The sequence below is a fragment of the Oryza sativa genome, chromosome 2 (assembly GCF_034140825.1).
Source record: "Oryza sativa Japonica Group chromosome 2, ASM3414082v1".
In the NCBI taxonomy this organism is placed as follows: Eukaryota; Viridiplantae; Streptophyta; class Magnoliopsida; order Poales; family Poaceae; genus Oryza; species Oryza sativa.
The window spans coordinates 30,881,046-30,903,987 of NC_089036.1; the positions used below are offsets into that span (position 1 = coordinate 30,881,046).

General features: G+C 47.9%; 4 protein-coding genes across 4 annotated transcripts; 2 read left to right on the forward strand and 2 right to left on the reverse strand.

Annotated features, from left to right (window-relative positions):
• The first annotated feature begins 3,945 nt into the window (after nucleotides 1–3,945).
• Nucleotides 3,946–4,622, forward strand: LOC107280049 (E3 ubiquitin-protein ligase ATL41-like). The gene has a single exon (XM_015769246.3). The coding sequence runs from the start codon at nucleotides 3,984–3,986 to the stop codon at nucleotides 4,458–4,460; it is 477 nt and encodes a 158-aa protein (XP_015624732.1). The 5' UTR covers nucleotides 3,946–3,983; the 3' UTR covers nucleotides 4,461–4,622.
• Nucleotides 4,623–5,979: 1,357 nt separating this feature from the next.
• Nucleotides 5,980–6,951, forward strand: LOC4330611 (RING-H2 finger protein ATL40). The gene has a single exon (XM_015769963.3). It carries the CDS (start codon nucleotides 5,980–5,982, stop codon nucleotides 6,415–6,417), a length of 438 nt encoding a protein of 145 aa, XP_015625449.1. The 3' UTR covers nucleotides 6,418–6,951.
• Nucleotides 6,487–9,813, reverse strand: LOC4330612 (benzaldehyde dehydrogenase, mitochondrial). Its single transcript, XM_015769962.3, has 9 exons — nucleotides 9,614–9,813; nucleotides 8,673–8,831; nucleotides 8,446–8,588; nucleotides 7,882–8,355; nucleotides 7,637–7,810; nucleotides 7,400–7,537; nucleotides 7,180–7,317; nucleotides 7,039–7,100; nucleotides 6,487–6,948 (listed from the first exon to the last, which is right to left on the reverse strand). The coding sequence occupies exons 1-9, from the start codon at nucleotides 9,711–9,713 to the stop codon at nucleotides 6,675–6,677; spliced, it is 1,662 nt and encodes a 553-aa protein (XP_015625448.1). The 5' UTR covers nucleotides 9,714–9,813; the 3' UTR covers nucleotides 6,487–6,674.
• A 1,250-nt stretch (nucleotides 9,814–11,063) lies between these two features.
• LOC4330613 (U4/U6 small nuclear ribonucleoprotein Prp31 homolog) lies at nucleotides 11,064–15,764 on the reverse strand. The gene is given in 8 exon segments (XM_015769964.3): nucleotides 11,064–11,867; nucleotides 12,182–12,257; nucleotides 12,726–12,828; nucleotides 12,940–13,010; nucleotides 13,117–13,991; nucleotides 14,538–14,675; nucleotides 14,760–14,822; nucleotides 15,617–15,764. Coding segments are annotated over 8 exon segments (1,482 nt in total). The 5' UTR covers nucleotides 15,620–15,764; the 3' UTR covers nucleotides 11,064–11,714.
• Nucleotides 15,765–22,942: the final 7,178 nt, after the last annotated feature.

The window sequence follows — 22,942 nt, forward strand, 5'->3', positions numbered from 1 at the left end:
GAAGGTGGTGGCAAGGTAAACTTGCACATTAGTTGTGGATTTAGTGTCCAACGTTGTATACTTATCGGCCATTGGCAGTAAGTGATAGAGTTAAATTGGGTTTGTAAGTTGAGATTTGTACTAGGAGGCAGACGGGCAAGTTGCTAAAGATGACATAGAAGTATGTGCAACGAAGTGGTGACAGAGAAGGAGGTTGCATCGCCGATGTTGCCTTTAGTGTTGACGGCCACAGTGGTAGAGGCGACAATACAACGGAGGCATCACATTTTTGTAAAGCATGAGCAGGAGTGGACACTAAACTCGGCAAAAATAAACATAAGATTTTCTTCTAAAGAAAGATCAGATTTACTATACACGATTATGTATGCAGTCTCAAATAAATATATTGGAGCAAATAAAAAGGCTAAATGGTAGTGCATTGTACTATTATAACTTTTCTTTGAAAACCATAGTACTATTCTAGATCAATACTGCATAAATGCTGGTAAAAAAAAATACACTTTTGGCTCGATCTCATCCAACCAAGCGGAACTATATGTGGCCATTTCCATCCATCCCTCTCGTCTACAACTTTTATTGTTACTAAGGTGATGCATCCCTTTCAGTTCATCATTTCACCATATTGAAGTGATCATCCATAGCCTATTAGTTGGGACTTGGGAGCATACCAAAACTTAGCATGAGTTATTTATGTTGTATACTATAGTCAAAATTAAGCCACAAGCCTAAATACCCGGTTGAATAATTGTCATATGGATTTGACGTGTATTTAGCTAGGGCATGCATGTCCTATGGATAATCTTTTGTTACCTAGAAGAGTTATATTGGTTTGGTCTGAATCTGATGTCACACTAGGAGCTAGTTGCAGTAGTTAAGTCTAGCAGGAACAGCGCAAGAGCCATTTTCCTTGGCCTTGATAGGACATGGGAACATCTTTTGTCTTTTGCAGCCCCACTAATTGGACAAGCATAACCAAGATTCCCCCGTCTCTCCTTGTTGATGGAGATGTTGATGAGAGATTGCAGATACAGAGTGAAGCTAGAAGTGCTTAATCAACCGCTCGTATTGGGAGGTGATCATGTACTTTCAAGTTATAATCGCCTGCCAATTAGTACTCTATCTGTGCCATCATTAGTGGCGCTGATAAAAAAATGAGCTAATCGCGAGCGTCTGATTACTTTGGCGGAGAAAAATCTATCAGGGGACGAGAATATTTGACAGGCCTCGCAATCCAAGCATCTATCGGAGTTGCAATCAATCATGTCAGGGAAAGAAGAAAAAAGGAGAGAAGAAATTCATTTCCTGACGGCGATTGAAAATCGAAGGTGTGGCTACAGTAAAAGGCGTGCGGTTCGGAGATTCAGCCGCGCGCGGCAGATCAGAGCGGGACGGAGCAACACAGCGTTCTCCATGAGATAAGAGTAGAAAAAAGAACACGCGGAGTTATGGCGAGACGGCGATCGATCCCGCTGGTGATAAGCGGCCTGCTTAATTACGCGACGTGTCAACGAGACGAGGAACTCTCGGGGGGAGAAGAACGGATGAGACGAGGTCGGAGGATAGGAACAAAAAAAAAAACACCCAAACGTTGATGGCTTGCGTGCGGTCTCGCTCCGAGCGTGTCGTTGGTGGAGTCGTAATCCCAGCAGCGCAATTTTGGCCGCGTTTGCTTGCGTTGCGCGGTTGCGCCCCCGTCTCGGCCGCGGGGAGGGGATCTTCCGTGGACGCAACCCAATCACCCGACCGTGCTCGTAACGGCCGCATCGCATTGGTGTTTCGTCGCGATCCTAGCGTGGTCGCGCGCGCGGCAGCGAATTTGGGGGGGTGGGGGGTGGGGGGCTGGGTGGAGTAGGCGGCTGGGGCGCGTGGGGGCTGCGTCAAGTGTGCGCCAATGAGGGGGGCGCATCTTGGGCGTCGCTGGTGCGCTTTCCAGGGTTGATCTCCACCCGACTCCTGCTCCGCCATGTTCCGTGTCCGCCAATCGGCGCGCGGATCAAGTCCTCCTCCCTCGCGTGATCGCATCGCCTGCACTACAGCCCCTGAGCTGCGATTCGCTGGCCGATAGGATCGATCGTTTCTGCCACCGACGTCTCTCGCCGTTTCGCCTCGTCTCACGAGTTCACTGCTCCATCGACAGTTCGACACCGTGGGGCTGCTACAGAGGTTTTTTTTTTTTTCGACGAGTACTAAAGTAGTAGTAGCAGTAGAAGAACAGTAGGAGTAGAAGACAAACGGGCCGGAAGTGACTGACTGCCAGTGTGGCCGATCGAGGCCGTTCGGGAGCAGTGGGTACAGCTGGTCCGACGCTTGAACATGGCAGGTTGTTGAGGTACCATGTGGCATGTCTGCAGCACTAGGGATTGCCATGCTTCGAAACGATTTGTCTTGTTTTGCTACTATTGGTATTACTGTATTATTAGTGCAACCCTTTCGTGATCTCACATTGGGCAACCGTTGAGATGGGGAGGATTGGTGGTACCGTGCGTACGATGCGTGGTAGTGGTAGCAATAGTGATCTGCAGTGGTACGTTTAGACCGTTGTGCATGGCTCTCTCGCCACCAGCATTGTGCTCCAGCTGGACAGAGAGAGTGATACTCTCTGCTGATCAGATGCGATTATACGGTTGCAATGTTGCTCCATGTGCCCTGAACCTCCTCCGAGCGAAGAATAAGGAGGACGTGCAAGGAATGTTTCAGGAGTAGTACTAAACTGCATCGCAGCCCAGCCCAGCCTGGCCCCATTTCAGTTGCTGCAAGCCTGCAATCACGGAAACTCCCAGGCCTTCAGGGCCCAAACACATATGGTACTACACGGGCCGCCCGACTTCTCCGGTGGAGAAAATCGTACTACCTGGCCCAAAAGCTTTTGTCGAGAATTTGTGAGGCAACTTAACTTTTATTATTTCTTTCTCTTTTTTCTTTTCGAATTTACAAGTTACAACGATGGCAGATACATACTGTACATACTTACCCACGCAAACATGCCCAATGCAGTTGACAAACAAGCTGGCTTGATGTAAAAGTACGTATGTACGTCAAACGAAACGTTTAATTTATTAGTGACCTGATTCCTTTTAAATGCCATCTGATCTTAGCCATATCTATCGTTGTATCAGCAAAACATATTCATATTTTTCAACGTCGCTATAGCCTAAGCAATAAGCCTCAAAACAAATCCCCACAAAAGGAAGAAACTCCAAAACAGCCAACCACGGCCCCATTTTTTTTTAAAGCATGGAAAGCACGCAACGAACACACCACATATACACGATTAAAACGTAAATGAAAAGAAACGGTACCAGAAAACAAGCGTAGCTCTCGCAGTCTGCCACGTCAAAGAGAGCTAGAGAGGTATAACCAGTAACCACCATTAATTCCACCAACCAAAGCGAGTTCCAATCCACGCTGTCGCTCTCGTCGCGGACGTTGCCCAGAGATCGCTTGGCCGCGCTTATTTAGTCGCCAAATCTTCCAAATCCCAAGCGGCTTAGCAGCATGTCGTTCTCAGCTTCTCATTCTCACGCACCGAGCCAAGCCAAGACAGCGTCTGGCATGGACTTGATCGTCCAGAAACTGTTGCAACACCGGCGACTTACTACCTATTAGCAGAGGGAAAAACTCTTTTGTTCCAGCTGTCGAGACCAATTATTTATAAACAATATTGTTAATCAGTTAATATTACTACTAGTCTAACCCAAATATCCCATTAATCACGTTTCTGTCAGAACTGACAAGAGAGCTTCGAAAGGGATCGAACAGGGACGTCGCTTTTAAGGACGTGTAGTTGCATCAGTTTGTCAAACGAACGAGATAGGCGTGGGATGCGATTGACCTAGCTTTCAGAACTGGTTGTACCGCCAACTTGCGGCTGCGCGCGGACAAACTCTTCTTGTCCAGTAAGAAAGCAAAGGCAAATTAAGCAGCTAGCTGGTTAGCTGCTGCTGCAGTGAAAAGAGGAATTGGGTTTGGAAGAAGCTGCATGCATGGCGGCGGGGGCGACGCTGTCGGTGCTCCTCCTCGTCGCCGGCGTGGTGCTCATGCTCGTGCTGCACGTCGTCGTCGTCTTCTGGGCGCTGCGCCGGGGCGTGTTCCTGCGCGGCGCGTTCCGGGTGGAGGAGCGCCGGGACCAGCGGGCCGCCGGCCTGACGCCCGACGAGATCGCCGTGCTTCCCTGCCACGAGCGCAAGGAAGACGGCGGTGGCGGCGGCGGCGGCGAGTGCGCGGTGTGCCTGGAGGCGTTCCAGGCGGGCGACCGGTGCCGCGTGCTGCCGAGGTGCGAGCACGGGTTCCACGCCCGGTGCGTCGACTCGTGGCTGCGCCAGAGCCGCGTGTGCCCCATCTGCCGCGCCGAGGTGGAAGTGTCCGGCTACGCCGGCAAGCCGGCCGCGGCGGTGGCCGAGGCAAGTCAGGCGACCACGCTGGAGATCGTTACTGAAAGATTGGGAGGCACAGAACGGTAGTGTACTCTAGTGTTTGACTCTTGTTTAAATTTTTACTGGTTGTAAACTTGTAATTAGTAATCCTCGCGTAGTTGCATTTAGGAAATCTTATTGTACAGATCAAATGGGTCATCTGATCAGTTGATCAGCTCAACCATTCTATGAATTCAATTTGATTCATCATGTGGAAGTGGTGCTCCGATCATATCTGTTACACAGGCTACTCGTTACGTATCCAGGTGCTACACTCCAAGTAACTGTACTTGTTATGTTCAGGCGTTCAGCTTACGTTTTTGTCCAGAAAAGAAATGCGTCAGTTAGGGAAACTGAACAGATATGTGCAGATCACGTCTGCGTTTGACCTACCTGAATATGCATTTGCCCCAAAACAACTACCCATCTGCATTGTTATCTGTTACTAATTAATTAATCCAAGCTAGTCATTTCTGTTGATCCCTTGCGTGCCAGGGTTTTATCGGAGAACGAGTCTAGCGAATGAGATGATCGTTAGTCCACTCGGATGCTGGGATCAAATTTCTTTTTAAAAGTCTAGAGGTATCATTCGACTCAAGTTGCAAGTTGCAACTTCTCCCTCTAGCTTGTCCGATGCCACATCGAATCCCACTGAAACGTCAGAAACCGGAGCTCTGAATTCCTCTGTTTCGTCTGTTCTCGTCTTCAGCTGAATCTGATTTTGTTTACAATATGCTGGAGCATATTCCAAAATGCATACAACCATCACCGCGCCGCCGCTGCAACCTGTGTATAACTAATTAAACATGACTGCCAGCTGAAACATTATCCCGCAGCAAATTTTTAAAACCAGAAAGTCGTGCGTTGGACTGATCCTTTGCAAATGATCATCAGTACGTGATGTGAACTGTCTCCCAGAGATGTTAATATCCACAGCTTGTGCATTCTTACAAGCATAACACGTGGACGATATGTTTATTTTTCGCCTGACCTGAGAAAGCTCACCGTCGTTCGAGATCTATTAAGCAAGAGGGTAAACCAAGGAGGATGTGCTTACGCTGTTGGGAAACTCAGCAAGGACTAACTAATACTCCCTTCGTCCCATGATATAATGAATTTTAAGTTTTTGCTTGCGACGTTTGACCACTCGTCTTATTTAAATTTTTTTTAAATTATTATTTATTTTATTTGTGACTTACTTTATTATCTACAGTATTTTAAGCACAACTTTTTGTTTTTTATATTTAAAAAAAATTGAATAAGACGAGTGGTCAAACGTTATGATAAAAACTCAAAATCAGCAAATATTGGTACTTGGTAAATGGTTCAGTTTTCAGATGCCACTAGCATTATTTTAAACCAGTAGTACTTCGGTAGCTAAGCTTGTGATATCACACCTGAACGGCTGAACCTCAAAAGTCAGAACTCGATCAGAAGTCTAAGTCTCATATAGTATATATTTAGGTGTTTTCTCTGTCCTAATTCCTAACTGCTACTGCTCTTCCATTGCTCGAGCCTCGAGGTCTCAAATGTGTGTGAAGTCCATCCGCTTGATTCGGTTGATCGCATGAAAGGAGACAACTCCAACGTCTTCCTCGTCGCCGGCCTCTCGCTGGTGGTCGTCGTCCATGTCCTCGTGCTCCTATGGGCGCTGTGGTGGGGATACGGCCGCTCGCGCCTCGCCCTCGCCCGCGCCCGCGTCGTCGGGCAGCACGACGTGGCGCGCGGCGGCCTCTCGGCGGAACAGGTCGGCGAGCTGCCGTGCCACGTTGTCAAGGAGGGTGCCGGCGAGTGCGCGGTGTGCCTGGAGGCGTTCCGGGCGGGCGACCGGCGCCGGGTGCTGCCGAGGTGCGAGCACGGCTTCCACGCGCAGTGCGTCGACTCGTGGCTGCGCGTGAGCCGCCTGTGCCCCATCTGCCGCGCCGAGGTGGCCGCCAGCCGCGGCAAGGAAGGTGACGCGCCGGTGGCCGAGGCCGCCTCCTTGGAGATCGTCGCCGAACGATAGCCGGCGAGCGTTCTGGCGTTTTGTCACATGTTTCGTCCATTTTTGCAATGTCGGCGACAAAGTACAGGATAATCAGTAACAGTAAGTTTTGTTGTACAAAAGATTGCCCGATTTAACCATTATTCATCGCAATCTCTGGCGTTGTTCAGAGACATCACGCTGACAAGTGACAACTGATATGGAAGAGCACGGGATAGCAGTCATAGCACGCAGCAATGGCGATGGGGATGGAGGAGAGAAAGGATCGATTACTACAGCTACAACCAGGCGGCGTCCTTGATGGGCGTGACGACGGCCTTGGTCTGGAGGTAGTTGCGGAGGCTGTAGACGCCCTTCTCCCTGCCAACGCCGCTCATCTTGTAGCCGCCGAACGGGACGGCCGCGTCGAACACGTCGTAGGTGTTCACCCACACCGTCCCGACCCTCAATGCCCGCGCCAGGGTGTTCGCCGCGTCCAGCCTCTGGGTGAACACCCCCGCCGCCAGCCCGTATGGCGTCGCGTTCGCCCTCCGCACCACCTCCTCCACCGTGCTGCACATTGCACGTAAGGTGTTTGTATAAATTCCAGTTGATAATCTGTCACGGTCAGATGGAATTCGGGGGAATTCTAGTGTTGCAAACCTGAACTTGAGGATGGACTGCACCGGCCCGAATATCTCCTCCTGCGCGATCTTCATTTCGTCCTGCAATAACCGGCAAAACGACATGAACAGATGTTGGGGGAAACTAGGCGAAGGGGTGTGTGAATTGTGATTGCATTACCTCGACGTCTGCAAAGACGGTTGGCTGGATGTAGAACCCCCTGCTGCCCGCCCTGTCGCCGCCGGCCACGAGTGTGGCGCCACTGTCCACGCCCGACTTGACGTACTGCAAGATCTTCTTGAATTGCTCGCCGTCGATCTGATTCAAACAGAGAGGAAATTTTGGGTTACGGGTTGGGTTTTATCGCTGTGTATCTTGAGCAACTGATTTGTTGGTGTACCTGAGGCCCCTGCTCGACGCCTGTCCTGAATGGGTCGCCGACCACACGCTGCAGAGCGCGAGCCCTGGCCTTCTCCACGAACTCGTCGTAGACGCGCTCGTGCACGAACGTGCGTGACCCCGCGCAGCAGCATTGCCCCTGCTCGCCGCACATCGCAGAACATATGACATTTTGTTCAGAGCCCGTTGCTGAAGACGCAATGGCACGCAAAAACGCCGTGCAAATAGCGACACATACCTGGTTGAAGAAGAGCGCGCGGTGCGCAAGCTCGACGGCCTGGTCGACATCGGCGTCATCCATGACGATGAAAGGTGATTTGCCTCCGAGCTCCAGCGTCACCGGCTTAAGGTTGCTCCTTGCGGCCAGCTCAAGCACGATCTTGCCCGTGCCCGTCGAACCGGTGAATGCAAGCTACGCACACGGCCAAAATCCTCAGTAAAATTGTTACAGAAAAGCACCCGTGAGGTTAATCCGATGGTTACCTTGTCGACACCCATGTGGCTGGAGAGAGCGGCGCCGGCGGTCGGACCAAAGCCGGAGACGACGTTGAGAACGCCGTCGGGGAGGCCAGCCTCGTGGAGCAGGCTGGCGACGAAGAGCGCGGAGAGCGGCGTCTGCTCGGCGGTCTTGAGCACGACGGCGTTGCCGCAGGCGAGCGCCGGGCCGACCTTCCAGGCGAACATGAGCAGCGGGAAGTTCCAGGGGATGATCTGCCCGGCCACGCCGATGGGCTCGTGTAGCACCTGCACGTGGTGTGGCCCATCCGCCGGCACGACGAGGCCGTGGATCTTGTCCGCCCACCCGCCGTAGTACCGCATGTACCGCGCCACCATCGGCACCTCCGTCCCCGTCGTCTGCTCCAGCGTCTTCCCGCCGTCCCACGTCTCCAGCGCCGCGATCTCATCGGCGTGCTGCTCGATCAGGTCCGCGAACCGCAGCAACACCCTGCACCGCTCCTGCATGCACACACGCGCAAACTCCTATCATGGCGGTGCACGCACGCACGCCGCCGCACGGCAGCTCGTGGCGACACAGTTGCAACTTACGTAGGCGGTCATCCGCGGCCACGGGCCCTCGTCGAAGGCCCGGCGGGCGGCGGCGACGGCGCGGTTGACGTCCTCCGCGTCGCCCTCGGCCACGCGGGCAATGACATCGCCGGTGCGGGGATCCACCGTCGCGAACGTCTTCCCTGAAGGAGAAAACATGCGTTACGCCTATCGATCGTGAATGTGGACTCGCCGCGGAGGCGTGCTGGCTCGAGTAGCTCGTGTACCAGATGCTGCATCGACGAAGTTGCCATTGATGAGGAGCTTGGTGTACTTCACGTCCACCGGCGGCTGGATCGGCTCCTCAGTGGCTGCGGCGGTGGCAGCGGCGGCCGGTGCAGCGCTGAATCTGTGAAGTGATCCAGGCAAGAAGCCCCGTGCTGAGCCTGTAACCGCAACGCAGAGGGTAGGTAAGTACGTCCAGTGAAATGTGTGTATCACCAGTTGCATGTGTGGTATGATTGCTCTCAAATGCTCCATCAAACGGACTAGCAAACTACAGTAACAATTTTGTTTAAGGAGATAATATTGTAACATAAAAGTTCTATTTTCTTATTATTTTTCGTAAGTACATCTCAATTGGAACAAGGAATAGATTCATGAATTAAGTATTTGTTTGTTGGTGCATGACGGGGGTGTGATCTCCCTCCCAGGAGAGCATCGAACTCGTGAGTCGTGACAGGATGACACTGAAGGTGGACATGATGAGCAGTGGCAAGAAAAAAGGGGGGAAAAGACTGAACTGCTTTTGGTTTATCCGAGTTTTGATAAGGATCCAATTGAAAGCGTCAAAATATCATACACGAGAAAAACAGAACCTCATCTCCACGGCCACTTGGGGAGGAGAAGTCTAACTAACTTTAGTGGCATGACTCACTCATGACGCTACTTACTAGAAACCGAACAAACAGAACAGAAAAGGACAAAGTTCTAGGAAGAAACATTTGAAGACATAAACTAATCTCACTCCATCAGAGACGCTCTCATTGTGCCGAACCGCCGGTCATTTTCATCAGAAAATGAAAGAAAGAAGGTTCTCACCGATTTAACAGAGAAGAACTTACAGTAAATCCCCTAAACACTCATCGCTCAATTCAAGCGACAGAAAATGTAAACCATTTCTCACCAACTCGAGAACACAAGAAAAGATCCAAGCAGAGATCATCACCTGCTCCAAGGATAGCGGAGTCGCCAGTGGAGGAGGCAGCAGAAGGCCTCGCGATGAGGCCGCGAGAGAGGAGGGAGGAAGCAGCCCTCCTTGCCGCCATGATAAGCTGCAGCCTACCTCCCTGTTGGTGTTGGAGCAAACCTTGCGGCGTGACCAGAAATGGAGGAGTGTGTATATATAGGTTTTTCCTTGTTCTCCCCGAGTTGCATTTCAGTGCAGAGAGGGGACTATTTAACAGGCAAGTTGGCGTGAGCTTGCTGCAGGGCTGGAATTTGGCAATGACACATTTGCTGACGACAGGTCAAGATAAGGAAAGAGAAGGGTAGGAAATATTTGGGAAGAGTTAAATGTATCTTTTGCCTTCCATAAAAGAGAATGAGGCTTCACAATCACGGTTTCAAATCAATGAAACTTATGATCAGCCACAATGAAATGAGCTTTCGGAAAACTGGACGATGCAATAACTCTCTGAAGGTAAGTCTGCATTGCTAGTTGTCTGCAACTTGACATTACACTTTGTTTATCAGGCTGTTTTTTTTTCCCCTTTTGTTGCACACGGCAACATGAAAAATTATTCCAGCGGCTGTTATTAGTAAAATCGTTCTCTTCTTATAGCAAGGAATAGAAGTTGTGCAGACAGGATATACATATGTAGATAAGATTCACCGGAACCAACAGCATGACACCCTAGTACGAGAGTGACAGTGCATATGCAAGATTCACGAGAACCAACAGTTTTACGTGCTCCTCTAAGAGGAGTACGACAATATGACAGGACAAGGGATTTTGGTTGCTTCGTAAGAAGAGGAGAGGGAATCCGATTCGGCCACTTCCACAGGATGGAGCAGGCGATAAGCGCTGGCGTACGTTAGACACAGCAACACGCCGATGCTGTCCGTCCCCCACAGCATTCGCGTGAGAATCAAGCACAGGAGAGGGGCATGGCCCCGCTATGTTATCATGTACGTGCATCGCGCTGCTGCATCAGCGGTCCAAATGCAAATCACTGGGCGCGAAAGAAACCAAGGGCAGCTGCCTTACAGTTCAGTCGGCCCGGTTTGCGGCCGTAGGGCAGTGTACCCACTAGGCCACACTACCCACCACACAGCGCGGGCAAATCTAGAACATCATACTATAGTTTCCACCAATGTGTGTGCCAAAAAAAAATATTGTTTCCATCTTCTTGGAAGTTAAAATTTGTATTTGTAATTGTTTGTGCCTGGAGTGGACAGAGGCATTGTTTTGGAAATTGTTCTGATTTAGCTCAATTTTGCAATACTGGGTCCCAATCCCCACAGCCCCACTTATCGAAAGCTCTAAACATGCCATCATAGCTTTCATAAGCCTCTGGGCCAGAAACTCAAAACTCAGGAATTCATCTCTAACTCCTACAGATTTCTAGATCAACCACAGCGCGCGGATTGTAAGAATCAAGGTCGCAGCTTATGCGTGGCCAAGAGGCAGTAGCGCAACCTCAATTAGACAAGACGAAAGGACAACTTATCACAGTATCAGTGAAAATCGAGTGATAATTGGTCACCCATATGGATGCAGACATGCAGCGAGGACCATCAGGGCAAACAAAGCTGGGCCCTGATGATAAAGATACATTGGCTTGTAGCCTAGTCTAGTATGTCTTCAGATGAAAAGAGGCAATAGGCAACGTCCAGGACCTGATCACTAAGAGTTGGCACCTCACTGTTCTACAGCCATCATGGTCGTTGGATAAACTAGATAAGAGCACCATCGAGGCCAAAACTGTGGGCGCCCGAGCACACAGAATCAGATAGTCAAGCCAGTCCTTTCATGGTATCATCATCAATGGGTGTGGACAGTGAAAAAAAATGACCAGACAAAATTGCATAACTAACTTTTGCTCCTTTTTATCCACTAGAAACAGTTATGTGATTATTTAGGCGATGATAGTGCCAGGAACGAATGTAACACATCTACTTGCACAACTAACAATAGCCTGAAGAAACAAAAGACCCATATCAACCGAACACCATAACCATGGCATTGCATAGTTTAAGGCTTTTATCTCAACATCTTGTGAGTGAAAGTGTGATCGGGAAACGGTAAGAACCTGATTTTCATGGGCTCACACCCCTGGATTCTGAATTTCTGATGACTGAATGGGGATGGCATCTTTTCCTCTGATACTTGAAAATGTCCCAACATCCGAAAAATAAGTGCTTTGGGTTCCACTGACAGAATGGTCATTGTGCACCAGTGGATTTGAAAGCTCCATTCCCTGAAGGAAATGATAGCAATAGTCAGACATGAAAAGCAAAAGGATTTTTTATGCTATCTAAACAACATAAAGGGAGGCCAAGGTGATTTACTAACTGAATCTGGACAAACGCTACTTCCAGATTCGTAGCTAGAAGTTAGTTTTTTATGGGACGGATGGAGTAGTGAGTAGTGACTAGTGTGTGCCTAGACAAGTGAAGAGCATACAAAACAAGACATGTAACATAAACCCCATAAAGAGTTTGAGGTTATGTAGCGAACCAACTTTCAATAAGGCAAACGACAAGATGGCTCCAGTTCAAAGCAAGAACTTACTTGGACTGGTGTAAATGCCAGAGTTGATGTTAACCCCGACCTTGACTCACTCCTGTCACAACTCCTTGCCTTGAATCTGGTATCAAGAATAAATATAAAACAAAAGTAATAAGGTAAAAGAGGATCATGTGAAAGGAACAAAACATTTTTAACGCGTTGCAAACAATGAAAGCAAGTATGATGCAGAATAAAGAACGGTTGTGTTCACTACAGAATGTAAAGAGTGACTGAACTCATCATATGATTCATGAGAACAAGGTTTGAACTGCCTGGTAATTTTAGAGAAACATATATAGAAGTGCGGTAAGTGAAAAGAAGGGGAGAAATATCCATCATGTATCCTATGAAAAGAAAATATTTACATAGCAAAGTGGAAAGAAGGGACAACGGAATGTTTCTTTCTGGCTGTTTTTCCTATCAAACATAATGCAGTTTTTGCATTGCGCTAGCATAGCAAACCAGGTTCATAGTTCTCTATATCATCCTATGCCTTATCATTTTAAAAGTAAAATGCCAACAAATAATGACAAACAAAACTGCTCACCGTTTGGCAACCTTAGCAGCAAGTCTGCTTTGGCCAGCTAAGAGACGTAGTTTCCCACTTCCTGCTTGTCCAAGCAAGCCATAACCTTTCCCTAAGCCATCACCTAACAACAGAAAACGAATAGAATAGGCAAAAAGAAAAATTAGATGCCAGATTCAGCCATGCTGAAACTAAACAAAACACCAGTCTGGTGTTCATCCATAGTGTAACTAACCTAATGAGCTCTCCTCCGGCACACCAAACTGCATCCGATTTGCCAGCTTCATCATGTCAGTCTGTGCATATCTGCAAATCAAGTTCCCAGACAAGACAAACAAGTAACATAATCAGATAACTAAACACAGTTTTTTTCATGGGTTTTCACATTTTGATAAAGTCTGAAATAGCTAACCTTTCTTTCATTTTCCGGAGCCGACAACCTCCTCTCTTCTTTTTGGGCATACAATCTGGAACAGGAAGTGGCTTTAGGATCTTCGCAGGTGGTAATTCTTGCAACTTTTCAGTCTTTTTACAGATTTCTTCTAACAAGCTATGCCCAGCTTTTCCAGTTGGATCCCCTCTTATGGAATCAATCCTTGCTGCTAGTGTTGATTTTGCAGATATAATTCTACATGCATGAGTTCTTAAAGATGGAATTGTGCTTTGAAATACTTCAGTTTGTTCAAGATAACCAACACGAAACTGGGATGCTGCAGTAGAAAATCCAGACAGATTTTTCTTCTTTGCACCGAGAAGCTGCAAATTACAAGAGGGCATTTTTGCCAATGCTTCCAAACCACCAGCAGCTCCCATCAGTTTTGAAGCAACAGCACTCCCAACAATTGCAGAAAGGTTTGGTGCGATACATCCCATTCGACTCTATAAAAAATCAAGAACTTTCCTCTTTGCTGCATCAAGAGTAAGAGCTCTATCACATGCTTTGATTGTTTTTACCAAATTCTCTTCAGAAAGAGGCTCCTTGCTAGCTATTGAATCGGTCATCATAATCCACATTATGTCTGCAGATGGCAAAATATCTTTCAAATCAACACAAGTTAAATCCATCTCATTTCCAATCTTCTTGACAATGTGGGCATAATCGATTGGGTGGTGAACGCGAGACTCTAGTAGAGGAAGCTTTTGCTAGTACTTCTCCCGTATGAAATTGTAGATGATAGTGATCTCATTATCGATATCTACTAATAAAGCATTGGAATCAGCAATAAGTTGATGTTCCAAATCTTCTGGCAATATGCTTGTCCCTCTGTGAAGAGCATCTTCAATTTTCTGAGAGTAGACATGTGAAAGTTTCTCAGTACATTGGCCTAACGAAATGAATGACACGATAACCTTCAGAGTTTGAGAACTGATATTACAAGAGATGAAAGAATAGACACATTACTGCTCACAAAATACAATAGTATTACTTTTCAGTACAGTAAATTGAAGAAGTCAACACAATTGTTTCATGAAAAACAAATTGCATATTTGTTTACTTTACACTCTAAGATCCACCCAGAAAACTTTGTTAAAGAACTATTCAGCACGAAAACCAACCGGGAGTGTGGAAAATAGTAGCAGTACGGTTAGTATGACAGGCTCAGTTAAAAGGATCCAGCACATGAAGTTCTTATGTTAAACTGTTTGACTTATGCAGTACTGGGAAACAATGGGCAAACTCATTAGTCTCAGGCAGCCTTAAGCCATATACAGCATGATTATTCTTTTTGAAGAAAGCAAAGAAGAAGGCACACATGCAGGCATGCAGCTTGAATATTACAATTGTAGATTGTAGATAAAAAAAAAATGGGTTGTACACATTCAGTTACTTACTTGCATAATGTCGTTATAACGTTGAGTCTTATGAAGCTCTGAGGCACTGTTAAGATCATCGTGATTAAGAAATTCACAGCAAGGCATGCCACCATCACCATCTTCTTCCATATTTCTTGCCTCTTCATCTTCGCCTTCCTTAAATAGCACCCATAAGTTAAGTGCACCATTAAAACATCACTATAGCATACAATTCATTACATGTAATAGAAATCAACTCACGGGATAGGCTTCATTGTCCGATAACTCATCTAAGTCGGCCAAGAAAGAATCAGGAAGACTGGCCTGAAAATTTGCATTAGTTGGCACCTTTTAGTTAGTTGACACACTATGAAAAACAGAAGAGATGCATAACAGAAAGTTGACTCTGGAAGCATCAACATTGATTGCCACCAGGATAATTGGACAAATGAAAATACATTCATTTAACCATCCCATAACATGATTGCTCTATCAATCCAACAGTGATACTATTCTGATCAATCGTGTGGATCTGTGGAATACACAAGATTATGATATCCATACCTGTGCGCAAGATTCTACACCACAGAAACCTCCCTCCTCTGAAAAAAATATGATATATGAATCTACAAGTATTCCCCACGGGCATAAAAGCCACCAACCTTTCAATTCAAATGGATATTAATTATTAAGAGTTATAGCTCCTAAATTCATCTATCCATAATAAGCTAACATAATACGGTTACTGGGTAGGTCTGAAGTAGAGGAATAGCTACAGTTTCTCCACATAATTTCCATAAATCAGCCATCCTTGACCACACTAGCGAAATCAGCACCCACCACTGAACCAAATTTTGCCACCAAGGTTAATATTAATTCAACAGCATGGAATCTGCAGTAGCCTAAAGTCCTAAACCCCAACCAACGAATTTAAACGTAATCGAAGCGGAATTACGACTCAAGTTCCTCGACTTAAATCGCGATTCAGCGGTAACGCCTCGAAAAAAGAGTACGAGATGCAACCTAGAAAGGGGCATCCGCGATCGGGGGAAGGGTATGATCTACTAGAAGAGGAAATAGCAGCGACCATGCGAGATACGGAAGTGCTTGGAACTCACCATGGCTGGAGGCCGGATCTCCTCGGTGTCGGCGGCGAGAGCACGGGGCGACGCGGGGGCGGGACGGCGGCGAGGGCAGCAGAACGCCGCGACTAGGGCACACCTCCCACGCCGTACGCGCGCACGGCTCCGGCGAGAAAAAGGTTTCGGAGTTCGAACGGTCGGTTTGATTTTGTTTTATTTACAGCTTGTGGAGTACTCCAGTCCTCAAGCAGGTTTAACGGTATAGCCTTGCTACAATTCATTTATAGCCAATCTAATAGCTAATTTATAAAATAGTTGCTTATTATACTATTAATATATGGTACACACAATGTGTCTTAGATTCCGCGCTGCAGCGGGCTACATATCTGTAGCCCACTGCTCTTATCTCTCATCTTTTATCTCACTAGCAATAGTGCCCGTGCGTTGCAATGGGAAAAACACCGTTCGATGATGTGACACTTTGAAAACCTCGAATCGGTAAATATCAAGTTTAATTTGATATATTACCAAATAAGTAGAACCGAGATTAATTTGATAAATTAGCATATGATTTAGAATTTATTTTTCGAGCCTACTTAGGAGTTTATCGAACGGATTTTAATTTAAAAAATCAGAGCACATTGTTTGATCAAATTAGACAGATTCATTTTTATTTTTTTGCCTTTTTTTACCGCGTCCACATAATTGGATTCTTTTTTTTTTGCCTGGCTTTTTCACCAGATTTTTTTCGCCTAGTTTTTTCGCCCTATTTCTTTTTTTTAATCGGACCGATTCTTTTTTTATTTTTTTCGCCCGATTACGTTTTTTTTAAGAATCGGACCAATTCTTTTTTATTTTTTTGCCTTTTTTTCACGGAATTTGATTTTTTTTTTCGCCTGTTTTTTTTCTCCCGGTTTTTTCGCTCGTCCGATTTTTTTCGCTGGTTTATTTACGGACGACGGAAGCACCTTTTTTTTAAGTATAGTAGAGGTAGAGATAGAAATTTTTTAACCGCGTCACATATAATTCCTTTTTCTTTGAAATTGGACATATTTTTTTTATTTTTTTCGCCCTTTTTTTTACCGCGTAGACGGAGTCGGATTCGTTTTTCTTTTCCCTTATTTTCGCCCTTCTTCTAGATCGGACATATTTGTTTTTTCTTTCCTTTTTCCGGTTTTTTCACCCGTGTTTTTTTATCGAACCGATCAGTTTTTTTTTCTTTTTATCGCCTTTTTCATGTTTGGTTTTTATTTTTCTTTTTCCGGTTTTTTTGGATGGGACCGGTCTGGTTTTTTTTCTTTTTATCGCCCTTTTTTTACGTTTGGTTTTTCTTTTTCCGGTTTTTTTCGCCCGTTTTTTTAATCGGACATATTTGGTTTTTTTCCTTTTTCGCCTGGTTTTTTTGACGAACGATGGAAGCACCTCTTATTTTTTAAGTAGTAGAGATTAAAATATGTTTACAGCTGGCTAATAGCCTGCTACCGTACCTGCTCTCATATCGCGAGTCTCGCGACTCCATGTCGCTATGGAGCGTGTAAAAAGAATCGGATACGAGCCCATGTAGTTCGAGCACGAAAACAACAAAAAGTAAGTATGTGGAAGATGAGATGCGGTAGTAACGTATGATTAATTGAGTTTTAATTATTATAAATTTAAAAATAAATTAATCTGATATTTTAGAGCAACTTTCATATAGAAAGTTTTTACACGAAATGCACCGTTTAGCAGTTTAAAAATCATGTCACTGAATCTAAAATTTCATCCAACAATTTTTGGACATTCGAACGCAGCCATACTCTCTCCATCCACAAAAGTTACACAAATTACTTTTGTCACCAAGACCAAAAATAAATTAAATCATCTTAGATGTTATAAAATCAATAAGTGAATGCAAGCATACAACCATAAGTATATAAGTATTTAGATGACTCCTTGATCCTCATCAAATATTTAATTTATCTATTCATTTAAGTTTTAAATGTATAAAGACTATAACTAGAAACAACTTATTTAGAAAAACTCAAATGTGAAATATGTCTAACTTTTATGAATGGAGGGAGTATTCACGTATCGCCCGACTTTTTAAGTTAAAGCTGCCGTAAAACCATGATTTTAATTAAGAAATTGGAGTATTTAGTTTTACTTAGTACTAGTATGTAGTTGTGCTCATTTATACTGATAAAGTAACATAACGTATACTTTAAGGTGTTGTCTTTGAGAAAAAAAAATGATAGTAATATCCATACAATATGCGTTTACCATCTTAATAAAATATTTTTTTAGATTATTTTACTTCACATATCAAGCTTAAACGGGTTAAATCGTAATTCTTCTTTGACAATGTTGGAAGCGTACCGGGATTTATTCCTGTTGGGCTTTCTAGGTCCAGCCACAGCCCATGGTGACAGTAAAACTGGGCAGGTCAACTCTCCTCTTTTTTTTTTTTTAGAACTGCCAGCATCTCTTTCATGATGGGAATAAGTTCACTTGCCGTCCCTCAAATTTACACCGACCATAAAACTAAAATTGTGTACCTCTAAACTATGTAAAACCGTGCATAAAAGGTCCCAAGGCAGTATAGAGACCTGGTTTCGCTGACGTGGCATCCTAGTCAGCAAAAATAATTAAATTTAATATGTGGGGCCCACATGTAAGTGACAGAAAATGGTGTGGGCCCCACATATCTCCTTCTTTCTCTTTTTTCTCCTATCTTCTCTCCTTCTCTCCGGCGCAGCTTTAGATGGGGGAGAGGCAGCCGGTGGAGGCGTTGTAGAGCGGGACAGGCACCGACAAGTTGGCGGAGAGCGCGGCGTCGGAGATGCCGTGGCAGAACGACGAGGATTGGACAGTGGCTGTGGCGGCGGCGGCGTAGCAGGAGGAGTGGCCAAGAGAGTCGTCCAGGCACGGCTCCACGTCCACGGATGTCAGCGCCGAGCGCGAGCACGTGTACGCGGGTCAGCAGCCATGGCGCGCCGCTGCCCATGGCATCCGCCGCTCCCTCCCCCCTCCCCTCCCCCTCCAGCTCAGCTCGCACGCACCTCTCATTGTGCGGAGGGAGAAAGAGGCGGCGACGGGCGGAGGGAGAGGGGCGGAGTTGGAGGCGACGCAGTGGGGCGGAGTCGTCATGGCACGTGGGTGTAGAGTCGGCAACGCCGATGACCGGCGCCGCTGTCAAGCCTGACAACGCGCTGCTCGCGAACCACCTGCTCACAACACCGACGACGAGGATGCGTCGGATGGCTGGTATCCCGACGACCCCACCATCACCGACATGGCTGTGCATCGGCGAGCAGCTCCTCTCATCAGCGAGCCTCCTAGTCTGCTGAAGAATGGCCGAGCTCGCTGTCGCGCCGACCGCCTCCTCTCATCCTCTCCCTCCGCCGCCGTCGTGCCAGCCGCCTATCTCCCCCTCTCCCGCTGTCCCCGCTTCGTCGCCGGCCGCCTCTCTCTCCCTCTCTTGCCGCCTCTGTCCCCACTTTGCCGTCGGTCCCCTCTCCCCCTCTGTCGTCGCGCCCGCTCAAGAAGAGAAAAAGAAAAGAAATGAGAAATGTGGGCATTTTTTCTTACTTACATGTGAGCCCTACGTACTTCTTTTAATTTTTTTCTGACTAGTATACCGTGTCAGCAAAATGTAACGCCCGATTTTCGTTCGGAATTAAAAATTATTTAATAATGCATTTTCTAGAAATTAAATAAAAGTTAAATCAACTTAATCAAGTAAATTATTGAGGGAATTAAAAATTTCCTTTAAAAATTATTGGCCGGGAATATTTTGTAATATTCTTTGTGCCCTAATGTACTCTCCGGAATTTTCCGTGAATTTTCGGAGCTCGAGAAATAGTTTTAATAGCACAAAGATCATTGCATCAATTAAAATAAAAAGAAAAACAATTAAAATCCCCCTTCCTCTCTTTGGGCCATTTTCGGCCCAAGTCTTCATTCCCTCCCGCGGCCCGCGCGCCCCTTTTCTCTCCCTCTCGGGCCGGCCTCCTCCCTCGGCCCGCTCAGCTCTCTCTCTCCCTCAAGTCTGCTTTACCTCCCTCGCCCGTTTTCCCCTCTCTCTCTACCCGACAGGTGGGACCCGAGGCCCCACCTGTCATCTTCTTCCCCAACCTCCCGTCGCCCCAACGGCCGCCATGGCCGCCGGTTTCGCCCCACGACGCTGCGGTTCCCGCGCTTCACCCCGCCCCACGAGCGCGTGAAATCGATCCCCTCCACCTCCTCCACCTTTTCCCCCACTCTCCCCGCGAAAATCGGCGCCGGTTAACCCCTCCACCACCCCACGTCGGCGCCCCACTTCGCCGGCCGATTCCGCCACGTCCAGCCTCGATCCCGCCTTCCCGAGCCCATAAAAAGCACCCCCGTGCTTCCCCTCGTCCATTTCCCCTTGTTTCCCGGGCCCGGTACTCTCTCCCTCGCTCTCCCCATGCCGCTCCCACGCGCCGCCACACTCCGGCGAACTCCGGCCGCCGTTTCCCGTCGCTAGGGTCGCCGCCGCACTGCTTCGCCGCCACCGCCAGCTTTGCCGCCGCCCGGGCAAGCTCGGCCACCGCTCCATTTCCCCTCTCCACCTCCGTAGCGCCGTAGCCACGCGAACCACCTCTCTCCGCCGCCGCCGCCGACTCCAGCCGCGTCGCGCCGCCGCTTCGGTCGACGCCGACCCGCGCCGTTGCCTCCCTCAGTTCCGCAAGGATGAGGAGGACCTCGGCCGCCGCCCCTCTTCGCCGGAAATCCGCCGGAGCTCCTCCTTCCTCGGTCGCCGGTGAGATCCTTCTCATATTGTCGCGGTCGGCCGTCGTTACCGGTCACCACGCACCAGTCCTCCCCTCTCTAACCCCTCCTTTATCTTCCTCAGATCGAGGCCGAGCCCGTCCGCCCCATCCCGAGCGACGCCCGTCGCCGGAGCTCCGTCGCGTCGTCTTCCTGAGGAGCCCCGTCGCCACCGTTCCTTGCCGTCGGCCGCCCCTTTGCCGTCGTGCATCTCGGTGAGCACTCCCCTCCCTCTCCCTTTTCCTCCCCTTCGTCGGCCGCCTCCCGGGCGTCCTCGCGACGCGCTGCTGCCGCCGGTGGCCGTCTGACCGGGTCGCTGCCGCCGCGCTCCGCGCTTCGTGCCCGCGCCATTGCCGGTGGTGCCGGGCAGCCGGTTGCTGCCTCCCCCTTGCCGCCGCCGCGCCTTGGCTCGGCCGGGCCGGCTTCGTGCCGCGCCTGTGCCCCTGGCTGCCGCTCCCCTCGGTCGCCCGATCGGCTCAGGCCGATCTGGGCCGTCCACATGGTGGACGCGCACCCGAGGCCACGTGTGGACTATGTCCACCGTGCGCCCTCCCCCTTTGACTCGCTGATGTGTGGGGCCCGCGTGTCGGCGCCGGCCGCCCCTTTGCTGACGTCAGCGAGGACCATTTCCTTTGTAAAAATAAATAATAATTGCGCAATAAATCGAATTTAATTCTAGAAATTCATTTAAATGGCTCAAAACTTCTAAAATTCATATCTAATTCATTCGAACTCCGAATTGAGCCATTCAACTTGCAAAATTCATCTAAAATTGAGCTCTACATGTTTGTTTACTTTTTATATACTGTTTCCTTGGTTTTTATTAGAGTTTTTCCTCATTTTGCGTGCCAGCGTGTAGTTCCCGTCGTTTCGGAAGATCGCGTTCGCAAGGATAAGAGTTCAGAAGATCCAAGTGAAGAAGCAAGGCAAGTCACACATTCCCCTTGAGCATGTTGATCCCAATTTACAAATGTTTTACTGTTTGCAAATAAATATGCATGTTTTGCTAATTACATGGGGTCAGGGTTTTACCTATCTGCTCGCTTGTGCCATGTTTACTTGATATCTGTCCTTTGTCAAGTTTGGGTAATAAATCGACTAGCTCATGTTACTTATGTGACCTAGCTAGAACTGTATGCTTAGCCATGCTTAATTACCACTAGCTCAGTTGATGGGATAATTAATGTATTAGACCTTTTAGTATCAGAATGAGCTGCGTGCTCGAGACATCTGGCCATGCTTCATGGTCGTAATTATCCAACTAAAATGCGACTGAATGGTGGGCTGTGGGTGCATGGTTTTGCTGGTCGCACCCATGGCAGTTAAGGACCGGTTCGCGGGATGCCCTGGAAGAACTTATCGTACTTACCACAAGCCAGCGTGGGCAACGGCTGGGCTTGTAGTGTAGCTTTCCTCTAGTCGACGCATCCAGGCAAGGGTGGGCGTGATGGAGTGGGGCGGGCCCTGTGATGGCCTCTGTCGCTTCCGGATTCACCTAGGCACGAGAGGGGACTGCCCGTTGCCCGCTGGGGACGGGGGTGAAACCTGAGGTGTGGTGTGCTTGGCTAGAGGGGGTTATGCGAAGGGTCCTGTCACGGCCTCTTTCCGGTATGTCGTGGTGGCATGTCGGCGCACGGAAACGTGTCGTGGGGCTGTGTCTTGTGGGTACAGTTGTACACCTCTGATCAGAGTAAAACTATTCGAATAGCCGTGCCCGCGGTTATGGGCGGTCGACCAGATTCACCGTGATTAGTCCCATCTTAATAAATCGACCCAATACACCGTAGTTCAGGTGGGTTGGTTGGGCCTGTTCAACGTGGTGTAGCGTTGATCAGTGGAGATTTAATGTTACTTTAATTACTCAACAGTTTTACTGTTTTGCTCAATAAAATGTTTTACAACCGCCTTTATGCAAATAGCCACAAACCATCCTTGTATCCCCTTGCACATCTGCATCGTTGGTGTGGCTTGCTGAGTACGGTGGTTGTACTCAGCCTTGCTATTATTTCCCCTTTTCAGAAGTGTAGTGCTTCTGAGCTGAAGACGAAGTTAGAGGATCAAGGCTCAGACCCCAGTTGAGTTTTGCCTGTGGAGTGGAGCTGAAGCCCCGCTAGGATCGCCTTTTTCCGCTGCTGTCGTTCTGTTTCGGTGTGAGGACTAAGTGCCTCTTCCATAAGTATTTTACGCTTTATTTACGTTTGGAACTGTATATTACTTGTCGTTTTGTGTACCCTGGCTGGTCCTGGACAGGGATTTACTACGCAAAATAGTCTGGAAATTTGGGTTAAATTTCTGGGCGTGACACAAAACCACCCATATATACTGCCTTGAGACCTTTTATGCACTGTTTTACATAGTTTGAGGTACATATTTTTAATTTTATGGTTAAGAGACTTAAAAAAAATATCGATGTAAAGTTAAGAGACGGCCGCTGAGCTTATTCCTTCCTGATGGCATATTCCCTGTCGCTGGAGGCCTGGACACCATACGAGAAAGCTAGCGGAATCAACTTTCCACCACGCTCCTCCAACGAGTGGATACTTCATACCAGTAGTAGTATATCCGAATCCAATGGGACACGTACCGTACGAA